At 49.2% G+C, this 14,321-nt stretch overlaps 1 protein-coding gene across 1 annotated transcript in view; it reads right to left on the reverse strand.

The window, feature by feature from the left end:
* FSTL1 (follistatin like 1) overlaps positions 1–13,657 on the reverse strand; it is a 56,874-nt gene extending 43,217 nt beyond the window's left edge. The window contains exons 1-2 of the mRNA XM_063352099.1: positions 13,520–13,657; positions 13,325–13,384 (exon numbers count right to left, since the gene is read on the reverse strand). Coding sequence (XP_063208169.1) covers positions 13,325–13,384; positions 13,520–13,522 — 63 coding nt within the window. The 5' untranslated portion in view covers positions 13,523–13,657. The remainder of the gene's footprint in view (positions 1–13,324; positions 13,385–13,519) is intronic.
* Positions 13,658–14,321: the final 664 nt, after the last annotated feature.

Consider the following 14,321-nt stretch of genomic DNA (forward strand, 5'->3'; position numbering starts at 1 on the left):
CAACTAGCTTGCCCAGAGAAAAAGCGCATGAGCTTTCTTTATTTGAATGCCTCTGCTACCCAATTAAGGCTGCCTTGCAGGAAGATGTGTTAAAGCACAGACCTTCAGCCTAGCCCATTCCGTCTTCCGAGGTGTGAACTGTAAGGGACCTGAGAACAAGAAATACAGGGCGCCTTTGACTTCTGCTGAGAGAAGGAAAAGCCCCCAGACATCCATATTTGAAGATAAAGTTGGAAATAAAAAAAGAAACAAAAAAGGGGTATTTTAATAACCTCTGAATTTTTATTATGCAATTTTAGTACAGAAGCTTCCCAAGGTCCAAGTCGAGATCCAGCCCAGCCTGTGACAAACTCTGTACAAAGACATCTCAGAAGAGGGTCCATGCCCCTGGCACAGCAAGCAAGCAAGATTTGCTCTTGGAAAAAATTCCTGTATTGTTATTTGGTTAGAAATGGGTCGTTTGAGAAGGGTGGAGTGAACAGCATGAAATCTGGCTCTGCCTGCACCTCTCTAACTGTATCCAATGCGGGTCAGATTTGTGGGTGATGGCTTGAGATGTTCAGAGGGGGAACAGCCTGCATGCTCTTTGTGCCCCCCTCAGTCACAGGACGGACGCCGGGGTGCAAAATGGAAGTCACGCCTAGAAATAGGCTCAGCCTCTGATATCGGAGAGATGTCTCCCTCCTGTCAAAGCCTAGTTCATCCACCAGTCTTTGCTGTGAGATAAGCAATAGAAATCGGAGCAACGGCAGTATATGCCAGCGCTCCCATGGGACTCCACTGCACCCATGCCTGCAGTGCAGCCTTCAACAGTTCTGCAAACCATCACCGCTTGGTTTAGATACTTCAAGTATGGGCACGCAAGAGACCACGCATCTCCTCGCTACCGCATTAGCAGGCTATGTTACCAGCTCTCCCCGGGAGCCTGCGCACTCCAACTGGCCCACAAGCCCATCACCCAACTGGTCTGGTGCAAAGGGCCCTGCAATGGCAGGGACGCCGCCGTTAGGGCGCTGGTCGGGGACGCTACAAGCGCTAGCAGGGCTCAGATGAAGCTGCCTGCCAGAGGACAGGCTCCAGCTGGCCAAAGAGCTCCAATATGGCCCTTTGCCTACTACAGGGCATGAGCTGAGCACTCACCCCCCCACCCCCAGCCCAGCTAAATCTCACCTGTGGGACAAAGAGGGTTGAGAAGCCTTCGGATATTGGGCTTTAACTGAAGTGTGTATTATAGGAAACTCAAAACCAAGGCTTTAGCTGGTAATGACAGCAGCACATTCGTGTACTGTGGGAAGACTCCTGTTATAAAAACCTCACCAGCTATGCTTCCTGATGGCGTGTGCGTTCACGTATATGAACTCCCAATATCAAATTAGGGCTCATACTGGTTTTCTCCTTCTTCTTTTTACAACTTATATTGCCCAAGGCTGTACGAATTCCCAGTAACAATACATGGAGGTGCCCCATCTCACATGGTGAGGGAGCACTAACAGACTGGGAAAGGGGTGCAATGTGTGGAGACCCAGTACTGCGCAAGGGATCAGGGGACATACCTTACCAGGGGTTGCCTTGAGGAGCTCAGACTGTTTAGTTTGCCAAAGGCAAGGCTTGTAGCAGTCCTTGTTGCAGACCACAGTTACAATGGTGGGGAACAGACATGCAGTACTAAAGGCCTCTTCCGTTTAGCAGATTAAACGCAAGATTCAGCATCCAGAGATCAAAACTAGACAAATGTAAGCCTGAAATGAGGTGTAACAGCATGTGGGTAATTAACCACTGCAGCAACATATCAAACGCAGTGGTATTTTCCATTTGTGGTAATTACTTAATCAAGAATAGATGTTTTTTAAGACACGCTTAAGAGTCCAGAGCAAATGGAATTAATAAAAAAGCTGGATATATGGGCTGTATTATACAAGAGGGCAAAAGTAAAAGCACAATAGCTCCTCCTGGTCTCACCATCTACTCACCTATGGGGAAAATCGCCTCTTTAAGTGTCAGTGGAGTTGAAAGACAGCCATATTTTTAGTGACAAGACTGTGCTGATGTTTACATGAAATAGTAATAATAACATGTTGTGTTTCACCCACACCCTAATCTGAAATTCTCCAAGCTCTTTACCATCACTATGTCAGTAAGCCTGACAACTCACTGGCTGATAAATTGGCATTATCATCCCCCGTTCGTCCAGCCTGAACTTTTTCAGAGCAGCTAATCATCTGCTTACCATTTACATGGGAAACAGTACACTTGGGCTACCTGTCATCTTGGGCACCTACTTTTAGGCCTCTTGGAGAGAAAACTTGCACCCTTGTGCCTTGCAGGAGGTCTCAGGGTGGGAAGCAGCTTAGGGCACAGAACTGCCCAGCAGCTGCCTACTCCAGATGCTCATCCCCAGTACATGCCTTACAGTACTCAAAAACTCCATATAGCCTCCCTAGAAAAATTCTGGTAACAATGTATTTTTAAGACCAAAAGTCAGAAGTTAAAATGTTAGAGGAAAAACCAAACCAAACCAAAAAAAACCAAAACAAAACCAGAGAGACCGAGAGAACGCTTCATAGTTGTTTTAACAAACATCTTCATATATGACAGACAGACAAAAAAACCCAGAGTCATTTCCATTAGTTACCATGACAACCAATGGAAATCGCTAACCCATCTTGTCTCCCTTGTCAACCTTTGGCAGACCTTTCAGGGAAAGCAAGCGACTATGCCCTGTGTAAGATTCTCTACCTAACTGGAACATATAGCTCACAGGGAAATCTACATTGCCATAATGTCACGTGCTCCGCCTACAGCACATCTACAGTTTGTCTCCTCTGAGATACTAATGGCCGGAGAGACGCTTGTTGCTTCCCTCTGAGAGCAAACACACTCCAGAAACGCAATCCTCACTGCGAGACACCCCAGCTTTCCCACCTTTTCGTCCTTCCTCTCTCTCTCTGTCTCCATAAAAACATTCAACCATCTCTTCCTTCCCATCAGTGGGCCATCGTCTTGCATCTTAAGCATGGCGCGTACAAGCTCTTTTTGCACATCTTTACTGCCTGGCAAGAAACTGCTGTATCACACAGCAATTTTGCTCCACATTTTATCTCTGTTTTTCTTACTATTGTTATCATTGTTGATAAGGATAACGACCCTCTGCAATGTCTGCCTTCTACATGAGAGCTTTTAAACTTTTATTAACAGGAATGCATTCAGCTTTGTAAACCCTTCCGAGAGTCACAGCACCATCATCCTTATTTTACAGATGTGAACACCACAGCTCAGAGGAATTAGTCACCTTGCCCAAAGCCTACATATGAATCATGGCATGATGCTAAGAGTGAAAACAAACAGGTCCGGAGAGAAGGGTCTGTTTACATTTTTTTGATGCCTACAGGCTCTGAAGTAGTTTGAACCACATACGCTCAGAGTCCCCTTTAGTCCCTCCACCCTGCCAAAACCCCACAGCAAGTAAACATAAACCTGAAAAAAAACCCCAGAAACCCAACAGTTGTCTCTGTTTAATGCCGGTTTACTCCTGACCTTGCATCTGCAGCCAGGACAGCCTAACTCACCCCAGTGTCTGGATGTGTGCTGCTGCACTGCAGAAGAGCGTGGCAGTGATTTGTGAGGAGGTATTAATGCCCAGCTGTTCTCCCATCTCTTTCAGTTTTCACACGCACAAAGTTAGGAGTGGCCCAGGCACTACACTGACACCATGCGGTTTCAGGCTATTCATATTCCACAGTGAGATTCAACACTCACCCAGTAGGATCCAAAATTCCCAAATAATCCACATGGATTGCCAAGTTTTCCTGCATTCTCCTCCACTCCCCCATTCCAGGTCTGGGCTGCAGGAGTTATTGGCAAGTTACTCCATAACAGGGCTGAGTAAGGTGTCTCTGTGTGCGTTTGTATGTGCACAAAGGTGTAACAAGCCATGTTTTGTGCCCTGTGATTAACCATGTTTTGTCTCAGTTCCCTCCATAATACCCTCCTGGGGCACTGCACGCGGCTCTGAGTGCCAAAGAGGGGTGGACAAACCATGACGTGCAAAGCTGAGCAACAACAAGCTGTTCCACAAGCTGCTTCCCACAGATTCCTGTCTCAAGGCTGATCACATTTGGTGGCTACGAAGGTACAAACTACGATCAAAGGGGAATACTCATAAAACGCTTCTCTGGTCTGTAGTAAAAGCTGATCTCATGCTGGAGGTTCTCCCTCAGGTAGGGCAGTAACTACTGTACCACAGTCTCTATTTTTACAAAACTTAGAGGAACACAGTATTTTGTAGGAAATTAATATGCTTTGCTAAACATGGATGAAACTGGACATTGGGTTTAAAAGTTACTTGAGAAGGTTCAAAGGTACCAACAGAGAATAAGATCACATAAAGCCCTGTTTCTTTAAGCAGCCAAGGAAAAATGTTCTGCTTTGACAGGAGGAAGGGAGCTACAAGCAGATTAAGAGAGAGGTGGGCTAAGCATGAAGATGAGGGGCCCCATAAACCAGCTACACATACAAGGTGGAGATAACTGCACGGGGGAGGCACTGATTATCATCGAACACAGGGGTGTAATTAGGACCGTTGGGACAGAATAAAAAGATTAATGGTCTACTTGCTCACAGAAGAGGACCATGAAGATAAACTTCCTGACTTTGAGATACTCCAGAGCATGGTATCATTTTTCACAGAACAGGAAGGGGGCATCACTTATCGGGGATGTGTAAAACTGGATTTGACCAGACACTAATGGCTATGCTTTGTACAAGCAGCTACTAATCCCAGGGCACGCAGCAACACCTTGTAAAAGAAACAGTCTGTTTTTCTAAAGAGGGATGCTTTGAATGATCTGGAAAAGCATTACCACGTTTGTCACTAGCCCCTCTGAAAAGCTTGACAAAACACAGGGGAATCATCCTGCAAGTGTGCCCACATCTCCCTGCGTACACCTCTCAGGTGAACAAAGGCCTGAGGATACGCCTCTCACCCTCCTGGAAGTGCGCCTTTCAGCCAGGCAGGGCATGCTGCCCCATCCATAGCTCAGCAGCCAATATGACCAACGAGGCACTGCAGGTAGCCACCGATGCATGCTGCTGGCCTCTCTGCGGCCCCGACCCTGCAGCAGGTCAAACATGGGAATGCTCCTTGCCAGGGAGAGCACAGGCCACCTGCCCAGCCCTGGTCTTGGGAAAGGCAATGTGCCGCTTGCTGAGCAAAGCCCAGCACATGAGCAAGCTTTGCAAGGCTTGCTCTTTAACTGCAGACTGGGTATAAATCAGGCAGTCTAAAAAAAAAAAAATAAAATCCTTTTACCTTACTCCTCCTTACTCTTATACATCATCGTCTACCAACAGGCCTAGGCTTCAGTCCTGGAGACATGAGAAATGGAGCTCCATGAGAAATAAAGCTTCTGTTGCAACCTGACTTCTCTGTTGACCATACACAGGACAACTGGAGAAGGGGAGAGCCACCCGAAGAAGATCAGGCTGATACTCATGTGGCATTCATCATCTTGGGGCTGGAATACCCCAGAGCTTGCATCACGCGGAGCAAACACACTGTCCTCAGACAGGAATACCGTAGCTTTTCTGCCAAGTTGAAGGCGATGCCTTCGACGTGAATGCTTGGTCCCCTGCCACCTTAATCTTCCAGAGCCCTGCGTTTGAATGCACGAGCTGCAGACCAGAGCTGGGTCACAACCTTTTCGGTTATCCCTGAGGAATTTTACTCACCCAGACAACGAAACGATCCAGACATAGCAAAAATTCCCTGAGGAAATCGCTTCCTCCTACATATAGGAAACGAGACAACAATTCCAATCCCTCATACTTAACCCTCCTCAAACATAAACATGAAAAAGTGGCCAAAACGCAGGAGGGAAAGAAAGTCCCAGAGCAGCAAGGAGTACATATGCAAAGAGTTACGTCATGCAGAAGGAAAGCTCTTGGCTTCAGGCTACAATTACCAGCACTTAAATGGCAGGGGCCACTCTAGCACAGAGGAGGGGAGCCCTCCCAGGCACCGTCCTCCAAATCGATTCATCGTCGGGAAAACAGCAACAGGCTCCACCATCAAAACCATCCCTGGACAGAGTGCCACTGGAGGCCAACCTGGCACCTCGCCAGCACCGGCTGAATGCTCCCTCCTCCATCCTGAATGGTCCCTGCTCCATCCATCCCGGCAGATGGACAGAAACTCCCTGTGCTGCCCCCTTAATGCTCAAGCCCCGAAATGCTTCGCCCTGGCAGCGGGGTGATGAGGAAAGAGCAGCCAAGGGCAGCGTTTTTGATGTCCAGGAGGCGCACCCAGCCCAGAGGCTCCTGCATTAGGACAAGGTTCACCAGTAGTTCTCCCCATCAGGGGCAGGTACCTTTGCCAGCCCACACCTGTCACCCCACTCTTGCTTCCTTCTTATCCAAGATTTTAATGCCCTCTTCTCCCCTCCCCTGACTTCGAAGGCTTGAGAAGGCCGTTTCAGGCTTGAGTCTTACTCCTGCCACTCCTCCGCAGCAAGTCCATTCACTTCCTATCTAGGTTTTCTCACAGATAAAGAAACCGAGAAGTTGTTTCTGGCTATAGATGATCTTTGAAGTTATCACTGTTTGTCAAAAACTTTCATTGTGGGAAAAAGCTGATTGAGCATGGAAAGCTCCACCAGCATCCATATTCCCAAAGCCTCTTGATCCTGTATCAGGACTGAGCTAGTAGCAGGGATGGCATCAGGAGGAACATGTACTGGCTAGGGACAACCAGCAGTGGGTGACAAATAGCTGTCCAACTGGTCCTTCTGCTCTTACAAGCCCAGCGCTATCCTGGTTTGGAGTATAAGGTGAGCAAATTGTCTCCTCCTACCACTGAAACCCAGCTGCTCCAACTTCGTGTTTTTATCTGTTTCTCTCTATTGTTCCCTCAAGCTGGTTTGTTGCTTTTGCACTGCAAGGCCCTCTACAGAGATATGATTAATGAGAAAAAAAACCAAAAACATATGCTTACAGCTTTAATGCTTTGTAACAGTGCTGCAAAATGAAACAAGGGAAGGATAAAGGAGAAGGAACAAGAAAAGCTGGTTACTGTGGGGTCCATTACATAGCGTTACACTACTTAGAGAAAGTGGTTAGAGGTCCATCTCTGGGACAGCAGTTGACAGGATACAGCCAAGGGAAACGCTGTATAGCCAGCCATCCTGCAATGCCCATACAGAGATGAATGAGATGGGCTCTAACAAGTCTTTTCTCTCAACCTCCTCGTTTTCCTGGTGAACTGGGTATTTTCCTCAGAAGCACAGGAGACCTTTTCCCAGCGAGACAAAAAACAGATTCCAGTCTTTAAGTAGTTTCTTCTGCCAAAATATTTGCTTAGCCATCAAGCAGGGGAAAAGTGGGATCCACCTACAGCTGAGCTAATGAGATACAAAATCCCTCCCTGATCATCCACCCCAAACCCCTTGTAATTTCCAAATGTATTGGTCCAAGAGGAGCCTCCAAACTGTTTACAGGTTATGGACCCCTTGACGTGCTCCAAACAAGGTGCAGGTGTCTCAAGAATTACACATATGCAGACTGAAGCATGCTTTTCACAGAATGGTCTGGGCTGGAAGGGGCCCTTAGGATCATCTATTTCCAGCCCCCCTGCCATGGGCAGGGACACCTCCCACTAGACCAGGCTGCTCAAAGCCCCATCCAGCCTACACCCAATCCACTGCCCCAAGCAACCACAGGCCCAATGTCAAAACAGAGAGGTACAGTGTATTAAGTGAGAGAGCTAAGGCATAGAGCAGGTAGTAAGATTTCATAGAAACTGATACGAAATTCACTTCTGGGTAGCTGGTTTGCATGGCAGAGAAGGGACATAGTCACTCATTACTGCCGGATGGTGTCTTCAGCCCAGATTAGAACTGGAGCACACTTGAGAGCAAGGAGAATGAAAATGCCACGCAGTCACTGCTCATGCTGCAGTTACCTGTGCTTCAATATAGCACTGCAGTCTCCAGGCCTGCTTATCTGTTATTTGTTTATTTACAGCTGCCATGCCTAGGAATTGCAAGCAGAGCCCCATAGCATAAGAAGAAATAAGCCCCTGCTCTAACCAGCTCACATCTAACTCAGTACGCTAGCTGTGGCAAGATCTACAATCTCTGTGAAAGTCAAGAAGTATATATCCCCATGTCTGCCACCCAGACGCAGGTCTGGAAGGAAGCACGCTTCACAGTGTAACAGCAGTCTGCTCTTTTCTTTTGCCAAATTCAGAGACAATGCTGTGAGGGATAAATCTCTCAGAAGAAATGCTGGTTATTCACATATTAGCTTAGATATCGTAGTACAGCAGAAGCTGAACCCCCTGTGAAGACTGATGCAACCCAGCTCAATAAGGCATTTCTGGGAACCAATCTCATCTAGCTCACAGGATATGTGGCAAAAAACACAGCCTGGCTAATAGGAGTCTCATGAGCCCGGGAAGACACATCTGGCTGAGATTTGTGACAGAAATGTCTTCTATACAAAGAGAAACATTCCCCAGCTCATCCAACACCACATAATAAAGATCAAAGGTGCCCCAATGCCTCCTGATGGGTAAGCAGCTGTACCAATAACAGCAGCTGGAAAATGCAATGGGAGACTCTCAGCCAGCCCCTTCCTCCTGTGCTGGGAGCGAAGCTGCCTCCCAGGCAGCCCCCAGCAGCAGCCCCCTGTTAATTACCGACAAGGAATTTGCACTCTGGCAGATAAAGTCATTCACTCGGCTATGTGGCGAATTTGCACAAAGCAGCTCGGACCTGACAGCAGCTCCATCTGAGCGGCCACACCAAAGTGCCACACACACCTATGTGCTTCAGAGCTTGCGCCATGCACGCTGCTGCTTGGAGGTTACGGTCCCTTCAAAACAGGTGAGGAGGTTGTTTAAACACTTGCAGATGGGGCATTTGGCCAGCGACTTCACCACAAGACATGGTGCCTCAGACAGAACCCCTTGGTTTGTCACCCAGACTCTGCTCCCTGGGACCATCGGCAGAACGGCAGCTCCCCAATGGCGCAGCACGCACCTTAAAAACCAGGCTTTGCACAGGTGAGCCTTTGCTGTGCGCCTAGCGTAGCATCACTTTTTCCTCTGCCTCCCCATTTAAAATACGCTTATTGCCTTGAGACGCAACTCCAGCAACACCTGGTCTGGCACTCAAGGGCAGGATTTCAAGCAGAAAGATGCTTATCGCTCCAGAACCAGCTCAAGGAGAAAAATGGATGCAATTTTTTCCTTCTACTGAAGACTGAAGATGTGTCTGCAAGACTAGACCTGGGAAGCTAGTTTTATTACATTAGTGGATTGCATGTGACTGCTGGGTTTTATTGCAGAAAGTCAGCGCATATTAAAAACAGCCCGAGTTACCCACATGATTGGCACCATGGTATCATTTCTTTCCACTGACATGGACAAAATATCAGTGAGAGGAGACCTACAAAGCTTCTATCACTAAAAATTTCAAAGGCAAAGAGAACCATCTTAAAATGATAGCTTCAGGGCCAAATACAGTTATGCAATTACATCAGGATCTCAATTCCTATTTATTCAGTTTAATTTCTTAAGACAGAAGTTTTCAGTCTTCACCACTGCAAAAACATGGGAAAAGCTTAACCAAAGCAAGCTGACGATGCTGGCCAGGCTGTGTGAACAGCCCAGTGGGAGGAAGTACACCAGGCTTTATGGAGACCAGCTGAACTCCCAGCTCCATCTGCTCCGGGGCACAGGAGCACTCTGCTGGCACAAGGGGCAGAGGACTTGGAAGGGGTTGAGTGTTGCCTCCCCTTACGTGCAAAAGCAGTCAAGTCGGATTGAGAGGAAGTGCTCAGGTGAGTTAAGCAAACAGAACTTGGCCAAAACCTTTGTCTTTTCTCCCTCCCCCATCTCTTTTCAGCTTTTCACACAGAAAAATCATACTGGGGGAAAAGGAAGTGGGGTGAAAAAAAAATAAAATTAATCCCAGGGTGACAACTGATGTAGACACTGCATACACTGTTCTATTAAAACAGGTTATAAATCTGTCCCCAGATGCTTGTCATCACCATGTTGCTTGGGGGTTATAGCCCCCTCAGATCCATCAGTAGATCTCCTCACAAGAGGAGAGCCTTTAACTCTCCTCTTCTAGCCCTTTTTAGACAAAATGAGACAAGTCAGCTTGATCTGTTCACATAACTCTTTCCAAAGGCTGGCTCATCTGGCCAGAAGTGGGTTAAGAATAGTTCAAGAGAACAGCTACAGGTCCCAGGGATTAATCTGAATGGCCAGCAAACTGGCAAGGAGCAGAGGGCAGGTCAGGGCAGTGACTTCTGCCCTTGGCAAGGCTGGATTCTGGAAAGGACTTCTATCCCCAGCCCACACCAATATACTCATGCTGGCATGAGCCTCTTTGATAACATCTAAAATCCATGGTGAAAATAACTTTTTTGATGATTCTGAATCAGGTTTATCCAAAATGAAAAAAGAAAAACCCTCACTCTTATTTTGAAATAAGTATCCCAGTGGGACATATAACGATCCTGGTATAATTACAGTGGTACCACCAGTGGAACTGCTCCTGCACACCAGCCTTCAGACCTCACCGAAACAGTTAAACAGCAACTGGACTCCTCTCCAGTGTTAACTAGGCAACTTACTCCAGCAGGATATGAACAACTGATTAACCTTTAATACATTCATCAGACATTTCCAGCCTCTCCCTTTTCCTCTATCACGATGGATGCTTCCCAAAAATCACTTCATCTGCTTTAGAAAGCCCCAGCTGAGAACACAAGCAACTTCACCTCCGTAGCACCCCTGTTAGTACTAGCGAATGGCTGCCTCATTGAGGCTCTGACCCAGGAAGAGAGAGATAAAAAGGCTGTGTGAAGCTGGTGGCTGGCTTCCATCCGAGGAGTACAGTTCACCGTCTATTGCTCTTGTGACTATTACTGAACCCGGCCAAAAAAAGCTCCCAAGTTTTGGCACGTCTCAGATTTTCCAGTCTGCACAAAGTCATGCCAGGAACATTTACTGAAGCAATTTCTTTCTTTCTTTCTTTAAAGACTCTAATTATGCACCTAACAATGTTGTAGAAATTAGTGTCATACAAAAACCCCAGTACATTTCAGATATAGTTTTGCCGACAAAAGGATTAGAAGCTTAAGGCTCAGTGTTAATATTCCGAACATACTGAAAGGCACAAAGTGCAAACTGCACCAGAAACAGGAGAAATAGAGAGGTCATCACTTCCAAAATCTGGAAGAGGGAAAACCACACAGGAAAATGCCATACTGATCTTATTAAATGCCAGTGATGCAGGAGAGACACAGTAAGAAACATTTAGAAGGGGGTAACCATCAAAGCCATCTCTGAATTGCAAGCAGCCCATCTTCAAGCATAGCCCCCTCCCTAGAAAACAAGGTCTAGATACCCCAGAGGGTGGGATACTACCTGCGAGGGAACGGATATTCACCACTCGGCAGCTACCAGCAACAAGGAAACAATCCAAACCCCAAAACAAAAGTTGTCTGAGGTGTCAATTTTCCCTGAAACCAGACACAAACCTTAGTCATCACTCTCGAGTTTTGCTGAACTGAGACTGAAATTGAACTGAAGTATTCACTGGTTTGACACCTGGACCACTACCCCTGAAAACAGTCAAAGAATTAATTTATCCACTCGAGCATGAACTGGCCTTTAAAACCAAGTTTTGAACACAGTGGCTATACATTTTTCTTGCAGTTTGCAGATGGGGACACTGAGGCACGGAGACACAACAGTACTTACACTTGGGAAGTCATCCAGGCACTCCAAATTAGAGTGCATTAGGCAAAACCCAGGATTTAGCACTTTGATTGCATCAACATAACATTAGTGCCACCAGTGAAATCAGAAATCAAGGGCCAAATACATCATGGCTACGTTTCTCCCGGTTACTGACTCCAGGAGGCTTTACTCAGACCACTGCCATCACTATTTAGCTGTTATTATCGTTCATCTTATGGACGTACTGCTGTGCACTTCCTTCCTACTGAGGTTTTGCTGTACATTGACCAGAACTGGTTCAGGTTTATTTAGGGTTCCTGCGAAAATAAATAAAACCGTTCTGGCTTTTTCAGGACAGAGTTGGAGAGGATGCGTGGAAACGCTGACTACATAACTATGTCATGCCTGGGGAAGAAAGTGTATTGCAATATTATCATGTACAGGCAGATGCGAAGCGTTGCCTTGCGCTACAGCTCAGTCCAGCTCCCCTCGGTTTTCACAACAGCCGCTATCGTGACCGGAGCTATCGCCTGACAGCATCGGCTCACGACTGTCCTGTCTCACCTCCGTTGCTCACATGCCCCAGCGCTCGCATTGTTCGTCCCTTCAAGCCAGTGACGGGGAGTTCGCAGAAGAGGTTTGCTTACGGGGCACAGAGCCACAGCGACGGGCTTCAACCTAAACACACACACCCACCCACCCCCTTTTCTTTGCCATAACCCGGGCAGCGTGGACCACGGGTGGGAGGCAGGAAAAAAAAAAAAAAAGAAAAAAAAAAAGAGGGAATGGTCTGTAGGAAATCTAACATGTTTATGCATATTTTTTTGTATTTTCTTTTTGTGTGTGCAGAGCCAAACTGCGATGCTCTAGGGCGGGGCTCACCATCTGGGAGAAATATGTAGGGAGAAAAAATGCAGGCGGGGAGGAACGAGCCCCCCCCCCCCCCCCCCCCCCGCCCCGCTTCGAGCGGGACCCGCTTCCCTCCGAAAGCCGTTTCGGCCTCCCTCCCCAGCCCAGCTTGAGTTCATTTATTTTCCTCAAATCACTTCCACATTTCCCCCTGCCGTAATTATCAAATATTTTGTTCCTGACCTCACTTTTCTAACGGAGGCCGCCGCAACCGGGGGATCCAGGCACCGCTTATTTTGTGTCAACACAGCTTGGGGCGGGTGTGTGTGGGGGGGTGTGTGTGTGTGCGCGTTAAGAGTTGGGGGGGCTTTTAATGGTTTTCAATGTCATTGCGATAAAAGAAGGGAAGGAAAATAGAGAGAGAAAGAAAGGAAGAAAGGGCGGGAGGGAGGGAAAGGGTCTGTCCAACGGAGAGGGAAGGGGGAGGCCCGACCCGGGCGGGGACTCGGCCCCCTTCGCCCTCACGGAGGGGACCGGCGGCCCCCAAACTTCCCTCCCGCGCCCGGCTGCTACTTTCCCCCGTGTCCCGGCAGCTCCCCCTCCCCGGTTCGGGGTGTCGAGCGCGGCCGGAGGCCGCGGGGGGCACCTCGGACCGGGGAGGGGGACCCGGTGGAAAACACCAGAAAGGGACACCCCCCACACACACCCCCGCTCCCCGCCTACCTCGGCTCGCAGGCGGGCGACGGCCATGAGGGCGCAGAGCAGCGGGAGAGTTTTCCAGATCTACGAGAGAAGGAGAGGGGAGGGGGAAAAGGGTCGGTGAGAGCGGCCCGGGCCGGGGCGAAGGATGGCCGGGGCCGCCACCACCACCAAAGTTCCCGCCGGGCGGCACCCCCCCTCCCCGCCACCCCGGCTCACCATGCTGCTGGCGGCGGGGCAAAGAGGGAGTTGCGGAGGCGCCTTCCCCGGCTCCTGCTCGTTCGTGGAAGGGAAGGGGAGGGCTCCCCCTCACCCCGACCCGCCAACCCTCGGCTCCACCCACGGCCCGACCCCCGCCACCGCCTTACCCCCCTCCCCTCCCGCCCCGGGAGCCGGCTCCTCCCCGGCCCGCCGTGAGGGGGCGGCCCCCTCCTCCCGCTGCCCCCTCGGCGGTGCCCCCGGCCCTGCCGCCGACGGGCCCCTCGGTTGATGAAGGTTGAGGGGCGTACAGGGAATCGGGGGGCTCGGACCCCTTCCTCCTCGGCCCAGCGAGTGCCAAAGGGGGGGTTGCCAGCCCTCACAGCGTCGGCCGGGGCTGAAGATGGGTGCGGGGGGACCCCCCGAGCCCTGCATTTTTTGGGGGGGGGGAAACGGGGAGGGCCGGGGGCAGCCATGCCAGGCAGCCAGCCAGGCCCAGAGCAACCCTCTGAGAGGGTCGCATCCACCCCCTCACATTCTTACACCCAAAAAAAGGGAAACTGAGGCACGAGGTGGGTTTTAAACTAGAAGAGCGTAGATTTAGACTAGATATAAGGAAGAAATTGTTTACGCTGAGGGTGGTGAGACACTGGAACAGGTGGCCAGAGAGGTGGTGGGTGTCCTGGAAGCATTCAAGGTCAGGTTGGATGGGGCTCTTGAGCAACCTGATCTAGTTGAAGATGTCCCTGCTCGTTGCAAGGAAGGCTGGACTAGGTGGCCTTTAAAGGTCCCTTCCACCCCAAGCCTTTCTCCACATGGCATG

Source organism: Chroicocephalus ridibundus, chromosome 1 (assembly GCF_963924245.1).
Source record: "Chroicocephalus ridibundus chromosome 1, bChrRid1.1, whole genome shotgun sequence".
In the NCBI taxonomy this organism is placed as follows: Eukaryota; Metazoa; Chordata; class Aves; order Charadriiformes; family Laridae; genus Chroicocephalus; species Chroicocephalus ridibundus.